Source organism: Protomyctophum parallelum, assembly GCF_964188405.1.
Source record: "Protomyctophum parallelum genome assembly, chromosome: 16".
NCBI classification, from domain to species: Eukaryota; Metazoa; Chordata; class Actinopteri; order Myctophiformes; family Myctophidae; genus Protomyctophum; species Protomyctophum parallelum.
Genome location: NC_139711.1, coordinates 7785143 through 7794832, shown reverse-complemented (window position 1 = coordinate 7794832; position 9690 = coordinate 7785143). Strand labels below are relative to the sequence as shown.

Sequence of the window (9690 nt, the reverse complement as noted above, 5' to 3'; positions counted from 1 at the left end):
AAAACTGAAAATGTCACTGTATCTCTGGGGAGAGAGAGAGAGAGGGGGGTAATCTAACGACTGGCTTATTCTCTTCCATACACAGTGGACACAATGAAAGCATAAAACCATCATTGCTAACACAAATCAAGTAAAAACAAAACAAAAAAGGCCCCGATCAAGCAATCCCACGTGCTTCAGGGATACGCTCAGAGATAAACAACATGAAACCATCCCTTTCCCTGTACAGTGTAGACCTATTATATTAACCAGGCCATCCCATAATGATACACTACCTTCAGCAAAACCACACCATAAGGGAAACGGGGCATATTTTTTTCTTCCATCAGTCTACCTAAAGAGAGATTTATTTATTTATATATATATATATATATAGATTTCAGCCTGCAGTATAAAACAGGCAGTTCAGTAACATGCATTGGTAGAGCCTGAGGTCCACATTGACACCGGCTTCACACGTGACATCAGGGTGCAAGAAACTCCAAGTCAAGAATAAGAGAAAAACAATAAACACTCAAAAGTAATGGCACTTTCATGAAAATAAATCTTTGAGTTGGAATTTCAGTTAGTTCCCTGAACCGTGTAGTAGAAGTCGTCGCCCACTCGTCCAAGCCAGTGTGTGTTCCGGGGTCTTTTCAGTGGTCATGAGAGGCTTTATGATGAGGAAAATGACACGTGCGGCCATACTGTGGGAGAAACGAATGAACAAACTAAAAAAACCTTTGAAAGGCATTTTCGGGATGTGCGGTTTACTTCCCCAAGTCGAGCACCGGAGGCTGTGTGACCGTTAGTCGAGTTAACACCCCATTTGTGTTTTTGTGTTTACACGTCTGTTTTCTCTTTTCTCACTTGACAGGAGTCCTCAAGCAGCGGCGTGCGTAGCAGAAATGTTGCCCAGCTGAACCGAATCGAAAAGTACAAAGAGTCTGACTTTGAAGCCGGTTTAAGGAGACGGCGGCCGCAGGGGATCCCGAGTGTGTCAAGAGTAAATCACCAGACTCAATCCCCTGGCTCGATGGTATAAACAAACAAGGGTGTGTGTGTTGACTGTCTGAGTAAGGAATGCTTTACCTGCGATTGTCAACCGGAAGGTAAACTGTGCGTGTTTATTTGAATGTGTATTTTTCCTGTGTGCATATAATATTACATCCAAGTATATTTGTGTCTGTGTGTGTGTGTGTGTGTGTGTGTGTGTGTGTGTGTGTGTATGTATGCGTGTTGCCCCGCTCAACGTGGAAGTAGACAGGTTGTTCTGTCGTCAGCAGTGTGCTGGGCTGTCTGGGGAGCATCTCACCTCTTCTCTGGGGGCCTTGCGTCACCAGTTGGCTTTGACTGCGTTGACGTCGCTCACCAGGTTCTGGGCCAGGCAGATCCCAAATATCTACACGTGAACAGAACACAGCCGGGAAAGGAAATGAGATCACACCAACACACCTGACTGCTTAACAGGGGGGGGTGAACAGGTCGGGAGTGCATGACGTGGAGCGTTTCCACCAGCAGATGGCGGCACTGTCCCAAAATCACAAAGCACTGCAGCAGTCTTGCTTTTAAGATAAAACATTTTTGTTGCCAGAGGCAGCTAGCTGAGATAAAGATACTTCTTACCTGTAAAAGTGCAACACCGACAAAGACTCCAGCCACAACTATCAAGTTGTCCTGAAGCCACTTCTCAAACTGCCCAACGCAGCCCTTGGTATAGATATATTTCGCTTGGTCCAACTCCTATTCATAAAACACATCAAATAAATGTAAATGTTACAAAGAATGTGTAAATTAAAGTGTGTAAATTAAAAACAAACAAAAAATGAGATAAAACATAAATGAGTGGTTCTGAGACGGGTCTTTGGACTTTGCATAATGAGTCAAGGCAAACATAATAGCATTTGGCCTATAAGAAAGGCTAGATCTGTGCCGACTTTGATTGATTGATTGATTGAAATATTTATTAACAGTTTGCAGAATTACAGTGCATTTCAAGCACACACTCAATACAAAGACTGTTAACTGTGAGTGGACGACCCAATTAAGCATTACACTTGTTTACAACAGGGTCCACCATGTTCCATTCATCAAAACATTTAGAGACGTACAAATAGACACTTCTATATAGTTAAAAGAACAGAACAGGAATTCATCATAAAGGAAGCAAAAAGGGAAAAGAGGGGGGGGGGGGTGATTACGGCTGTTATAATTAGTCCATGTACAGTACATCTTAGTCTGTGTACTACTGGTACTTGAGATACAGACAGTGTACTTGATATGTCTCGTGTACTGCCTGTACTGAAGCCTACTTTATGGATAGGCTACGAGAGACATCTCAGAGCCGGCAAGGTCAGCCCTGCTTGCATTAGTCATTTATCATGTCACGTTTCTATGTCTCATATCTTGTTGTCACGTCGTTATGATCCAGCACTATATATGTTCCTGTTGTGTGTAATAAACTTTGTGACCCTTTAGCTTTAGATACTGTCTCGTGTCGCGTTATTGTTCTCCCGGGGCCCGCCGCCACCGCAGTCGCCGTACCGAAGGAATACTTCAACCGGATTATCACACACCCACCCAGCCGGTCAAACCAGACGAGGGTCCAGTACTTAATGGCTATGGCCGTTTTAGCCGAAGGAGTGTATTTTGTGCAAAACTAATGCTTGGAATGGATTCAGCATCATGAAACCCCCCTAGTTTGACATGCCACATGCTACATAAAGCATGACGAAATTTAGATTTTTTTCCCCCCCTTATAGGTTGTTAAAGGTATATTCAGTGATTTCACTTAATTCAAATATCACTTATTTTTTTGTTTTGTTGTGATAATCCTCCCTACTATAGAGTGTGCTGGCCATATAAGGAGTTCCTCCCTGTCCCCAGTTAACCCCTGGGGGTCAAAAAACCTTAGGTTTCGTTTTTGACTCTCTATCCTGATTGGACGAAAGGCTGGGTCCCACAGCCAAAAACGAAACCTAAGGTTTTTTGAGTGAAATCACTGAATATACCTTTAATGGTATGGTCAGATATTACGCCAATTATGAAAATTGCTCAACATAATGCAAGTTAGCATCCGGCAGTTTCTACATGCTGGGGACCCATACTAAACATTTCTAACATAAAACGTAACCCGGACATGTCCGGGTTACGTTTTATTAGCCACATTCTGGCTACTAGTTCAGTGTTAACCCATTTTGGGCGAGATCCCATTTTGGTGTTTTAACTAAGCATTATATAATACTTTAGCTATTGAAAAATAGCAGATCTACAAGCTCATAGCTTGTAGGTCTGCTATTTTTTGAAAAATCGTGAAAATGCGGCACACATCTTTGAATAAATATACTTTCAGAAGACTTTTTTTTAAGATCTTTTTGAAGAAAAGAAGAACATTATTGAAGATGTCAACCTATAAAACGGCATGCCTAAAGAATTGCCTTTTTACCCAAGACAAATTACCACATTTTCACACGACCGCACTACTGAGCAAGTCACTGCTTTTTTTTTGCATTTGCAAGATGGAACACATCAAAGCACTTTGTTTTGAAGGTGTGGTAACAATAAATGCAGAGAAGATGGACAGCAGATCGCTGACTACAGCAACGAGCTGTCATAAAAGTCAGGAAGTGCTTCCTGACTTACAGTACAGATGGCCGTTTTGTGTTGGGGACATTAAAGCCACTGACGTATGAGCTCCATTCAACGGATGATGACAACAGAAAAGGTGTAATTTAGAACCTACATTGACACTGAGGTGGGTGGGTGGTGGGGGGCGTTTCCCCACAATGCTCTCTTTGTTACTCCTGTGGAGACAACTCCACCAAGAAACTCTTTGTTCCCCCATTTTTCCTTCTTGCAAAAAAAACCCTGGAAAATGCCTCTCGAACCAAATGTATTGGAAAAAGGCAATCCCTGGGCGGCCAATGAAACGTCTCTCTGACGTTTGTTGTCGTGACTATGAGTCCAGTTTCCCCCCCCCCCCCCGCCCCCCGGAGCCATTTCAGCCGCCCTGTCTTTGTTGGTTTTTTTGTCACCCTCCCTCTGTCTGTCTCTGCCCTGTTCCTCTTTCCCACCATAGATAGACACACCGTTAACGAAACAGCTGTGGGAGGTGCTGCCTATACAGTTACAGTATGGATTTAGATTCTTCTGCTGTACTAGAAGTCACTTTCTATTTAAAACCCATTTTGGGGCGGGAACCCCTTTTGGTGTTTTAAACATTGTTATAATTTAGCTATTGAAAAACAGCAGATCTAAAAGCTCTCGGTGGCGCGCTACGAGCTTGTAGGTCTGCTATTTTTGAAAAATCTTGAAAATATTTTTTTCTGAAAACTGGAGGATTTAGAAGAATTCTTTTAAATTTCGAGGTCAGGCCTGAATGGGTTAAAGTTTCTGTAGCTTGATTTTTGTTGCATACCAGTGCTTTAGGAAGCATTCAACTCATTAACCGCCACTAAAACCCCCGGCACTGTCAGCTACACCGCCACCATAGGCAGCGCTCTATTTCACTTGGAAAACAAGACCGTTTCCGGTTCCCAAAAAAAACGTTAGCGAGTTATCGACTATAGCTGATGTAATCATCGTCTATTTAAGAGTCCTCAGAAGGGCCCAGGCCGTAGCGTAACGGTCTGGGCACCGGACTGGTGATCCAGTCGCGGTGTGCCGCGGGTTCGACTCCCGGACCCGACACGGCCTTTACCGCATGTCATCCCCCCATCTCTCTCCCGTTTCCTGTCAGCCTACTTTCTGTCCCTTAAAAAATCAATAAAAGGCGTAAGCCGCGAAAAAAATCTTAAAAAAAAAAAAAAAAGAGTCCTCAGAAGCGTTCATATTTTAACTGCGTGGTAAAGGCGACACGTTTTGGAATATTATAACCACACCTGACCTGGCGGTCAATTAAGAAAACAGAAAAAGACACAAATATCACGGTACTCCGTCTTTAAGAGAAAGGAATATACCGTGTGTGACATATAAGGCCTATACCGTTACCGTCAGTGCTTCAAATTAGGCCATGAGATAAATTGGATTCTATATAATAATATACCGCACAGCCAGCCGCTACGACGTGGGAGCGTAGCGTGACGCGTGGATGGATGCCACTGGCCTTCGCTGCGCTCACAGAAACAAGAGCATGCGTAGGAAATGGACCGAGGCGGTTGGCAGGTGGCTTCACTGTGTTGTAGCGCGCCTAGCAACAGCACTCCTGCTGACTGCAGTGCAGTGAGTCGTTACCGCCACACCCACACACAAGAGGACTGGCATAAGCCACTGAGCCGCCAATTACAGAGCGTAGATAGGCTGGTCTCGGAGGCTATAACTGGAGCCTAATTATGCCTGTTAGAACGCCAATCTGTCATTAAGGCGAGGAACAGTATGCCGGCAAATTAACCCTATACTCTACCTTCCCCTCATCCTGTGTTTGTTTGGCCGGATGTCATTAGAATGTATACATTTATCTCAGCTACATGTGAATGCCCTCATTGCCCCTGTCATGAGATTTCAAAGTCCCCAATGTGTATGTCTATGCTGGAGGATCAGTTAAATGTTATCACGGTTTAAGTACTTTCAACCTTTTGGGCATGTCATTTTAGGCAGAGATGATGGAAAAAAAACAAAATAGAAATCTTCCAAAATAGCAATAAAGTATCAACAAGCTCACAGCGCATCGCATTGACAACAGGGATTAACCCATTCTGGGCGCGAACCCCTTTTTGGTGTTGAGCATTATGTTATGCTTTAGCTATTGAAAAATAGCAGATCTACAAGCTCGCGCTACGAGCTTGTAGGTCTGCTATTTTTGAAAAATCGAAGAACGGCTGACATAGAAACATAGCTATTTCAGAAAACTGTCAGGATCTAGAAGACATTTTTTAGAATCTGATCCCTACGAAAAGGAATCCGCCACAAGTACAGACCCTTTCAGATAACAAGTGAACTAGGTCTGAACTGGCACCACAACTCCTAAACAGATGATGAAATCCTTTCCCTTTTCCTATTGGGCAAGTTTGCAGAGTGAATATACTCTCTGGCATGCCTCCACTTAGCAGCTCTGCATCGTGTTGTTCACAGGGCAGAGAACCGCATGTTATGCTACTTACTGTCTGTCTCCGTGCACAGTGTGCAAGTCTGTGCACCATTGTCTGAGCTACAGTTCTTGGACAACCATTTGACAGCATAAAAAATAATGAGCTCTAAATGTTGAGATCATGGGACTTAAATCGTATAGCTTGTTAAAGGGAGACGTACATTTCTTTAAACCTGAATCCTATATCCTCTATACAATAGCAGAAAATATATATACTCCCCGATGGTTTATTAAGAGAAAAACACAGCCAGCCTGCATAAAACTATATCTTTTTTTCCACAGCTTCAGAAGGAGAGCGATATCTCGAGACGGTACGCATTGTGAAATGTTACAGTTTTGTCAGAGTCTCATGTCTTCCTCACAGTAAGAATGCCAAGTTGAACATTGGTGAAGTGTTGGAAAGGCTTTAAATGAGTTCCTCCTGAAAGTATAACAGGCTAACTATGTTATCTGTCAGGAACGTAACTTTTCATTTTGATGTGCCAATGATTTTTTTAAATATTTTTTGTTGATACACAGGATTCTCTTGTTGATCACTAGATCAATAGGTAGAAGAAACATTTGCCTTCTATGCATGCAAAGTAATACTAGAAATACTAACCCCTGTTGTCAAAACATTTCGTGATAAGATTTTGTTTGTATTTGTGCTGCCATGGGGATGTGGGGAGGAAAAATATATGTCAATTGTTTTGAAAATACTTCTTTGTACTGTAAAGAAAATCAATAAACATATGTTAAAAAAAATATATATATACTAACTGAAGTCTGAAGTCGAACATCATATCCACACTGTGTGTTGATGACGTCCTCCTGTAATAAACAACATACAGCACACATTAACATGAGGAAACAATGAAGACTTTTTTACTAGTTAACTTGCTGACTGCGTTGTGATCATGGAGGAATTCTCCATAGCAGAGGTTGAGGGAAATTACTCACTTATATGTGATCTGAGGCTGAGCTATTTTTTTATTGCAACCAATCACTAGACTTTGCGACTTCTAGGGGTACAGTTAATGAAAATAATCAATTTAATCAATTATAAAACAATGAATGACTTTTTAGATTAGCCATTTAGATTAGCTATTTTTCCACATCACACCGTTGAATTACGAAGTGTTAGCATCATGTTATGCTTTGGCTATTGAAAAATAGCAGATCTACAAGCTCATAGCGTGCCACAAGCTTGAAGATCTGCTTTTTTTTTCCTTCGAAAAATCGAAGAATGACTGACATAGAAACATAGCTTTTCCAGAAGGATTTCAGGAATCAGAAGACATTTTTAGAATCTGATCTCAGGTCAAAATGGGTTTACCGTAATCAGACCGATCAATTGTAAAAGTGTTCTTACGGCCGGGTCTTTGATGCAGCAGGAGAAGGGCACGCCGCATCGCTCTCTGCTGGGGTTCAGATCCGTGCAGTTGAAGTAAATGTTCAGGTTCCAGTCGTTGGGACCGTGAGCTCCACAGCATGACCACTGTGTGCACAGGGGAGGACAGAACAACGTAACAACATCATTATCCCATTCTGACCTGAGATCAGATTCATACGAGGTTTCCGCCGGACACACACTGGTCTGATGAACCCATTCTGACCTGAGATCAGATTCTAAAAATGTCAGTCGCTCTTCGATTTTTCAAAAATAGCAGACCTACAAGCTCGTATCGCGCCACTCGGTGGCGCGATATGAGCTTGTAGATCTGCTATTTTTAAATAGCTAAAGCATAACATGATGCTGACACCAAAATGGGTGCCCGGTCAGAATGGGTTATTCACTGGGATATTTTCAAACTATTATGAAGGGACATATCACAATTTTGCTCGCGCGCTCGATTGATGGCTGTCCGGGGGCTGTTGAATGTCTATCACATAGCCTCAACTCAACTCAAACTTTATTTATATAGCACATATCACAACGACCAATGGTCGACCAAAGTGCTGGATAGGTATAAAAATTGAAAAGACAGAACAGTACGTAACAAAAGTGCAACAATATGGAGGAACAGAGAGACAAAATAAGAGAAGAAAATAGAGCTATGGACAGTATAACATTTACATAATCAGGCACTGTCGAAGGCCAACCAACAATAAAATACAATCCTTTTTAGACACCATTTATTTAGCAGGGAAATCTTCTTACAAAAACATTTTGAGCGGCCCCTGGTGCCCAAGGGCACGTGTTTAAAGTGCCCATATGGTAGATCGGGATCTGCGCATGGCAAAACACAAAGAGCCATAATAACAGCGCTGATCCAGCCGCGTGAACTTTCTCTGGTGAACTAACGTGCACATCTCGCTGCGCCGTCCTGAAGGCGCATGTCGTACTTTGACGATGAACAGAACGACCCCCGCTCTGGCGAGGCGTACGGTTTGCCCATGAATCATGAGGAGATAACAGCACTCAACTTGTGTCTTAAACGTTGATATATCCTTTCTGTGTGTTGCACTATAATAATAGGGCCAGTGCATAGGGAGGAGTTTCTCTCGGAACGGGTTATTCTGGTTGACATTTTCCTGCCTACCAGTAGGCTGTCGTAGTAGGCTTGCGAGGCTACATTTTCCAGCCTCACTGTGGAGACATATACCATTATAGATATAAAATAATTAAATAAACACTGTATGGTTTGGGGTGTCAGATGACAAAATAGCATAGCCTTGATCCACAACAGTAATGGGTCTGCCCTGTTAGTTTATACCCCCCCAACGTGTCCATTCCACCGCAGAATACACACCAGCGTCACTGACAAGCAAATTTACAAACTACAGACTGGCAGCCAAGTAGCCTAGCATCCTATACTAGCCTACATGTAGTCAGCAAGATGGCGCCCAAATAAACCAAAATCCTACTGAACGCGTCACTATATATGCTCTCCCCCCCCATAAGGAGGAAGCTGGAAGAGAGTTTCAGGGAAATAGAGACAGGAGGATTCCCACACATTTTTCCCCAATTAATTTTCAAAACCTTTCAGCAATATCTTACACAATTTCCATGACTTTTGGAGAGCATATTTTGGATCTGAACCGACGTCTGGACCATCGGTTTGAATTAGAGAGCTTGGTTCAGGTTTTCTTGGAACATCATTGTGTAAACCAGCCTGGCTGATCACAACAACCAGCGATTTTAACCCATCTTGGGGCAGGAACCCCTTTTGGTGTTTTAAACATTAGGTTATATACTTTAGCTATTGGAAAATAGCAGATCTACAAGCTCATAGCGCGCCACCGAGTGGCACGCTACGAGCTTGTAGGTCTGCTATTTTTTGAAAAATCGTGAAAATATTTATTTCAGAAAACTGGAGGATTTAGAAGATTTATTTATTTATTTTGAGGTCAGGCCTAAATGGGTTAAGTAGATTGCAATACCAAATGCTGAGCGGTATGCACATCGTTTCCCACAAGTACATTTGGTCACTACTCGGCATACTGTAGCTACAGTATGTGCCCAACACACCACATCAGCCGATAGCAGGTTGTATGACGCGGTAGTGGATTGGTTGAGCATCGGTGAAGTCGTCTTGAAGGTTGCTTGTCGAAGCGCTGAGTCTAAAAACTCTAATGTTATCTAGTCTTACACCATGTGTGAAACAGGCAGCCTGTTTTCAGCAGCCTTGAAAATGGTCAAGCAT

General features: G+C 42.6%; 1 protein-coding gene across 1 annotated transcript in view; it reads right to left on the bottom strand.

Moving 5' to 3' along the window:
• Positions 1 to 803: 803 nt before the first annotated feature.
• Positions 804 to 9690, bottom strand: part of tspan17 (tetraspanin 17) — a 28664-nt gene continuing 19777 nt past the window's right edge. The window contains exons 5-8 of the mRNA XM_083785951.1: positions 7416 to 7541; positions 6824 to 6874; positions 1606 to 1719; positions 804 to 1381 (exon numbers count right to left, since the gene is read on the bottom strand). Coding sequence (XP_083642077.1) covers positions 1316 to 1381; positions 1606 to 1719; positions 6824 to 6874; positions 7416 to 7541 — 357 coding nt within the window. The 3' untranslated portion in view covers positions 804 to 1315. The remainder of the gene's footprint in view (positions 1382 to 1605; positions 1720 to 6823; positions 6875 to 7415; positions 7542 to 9690) is intronic.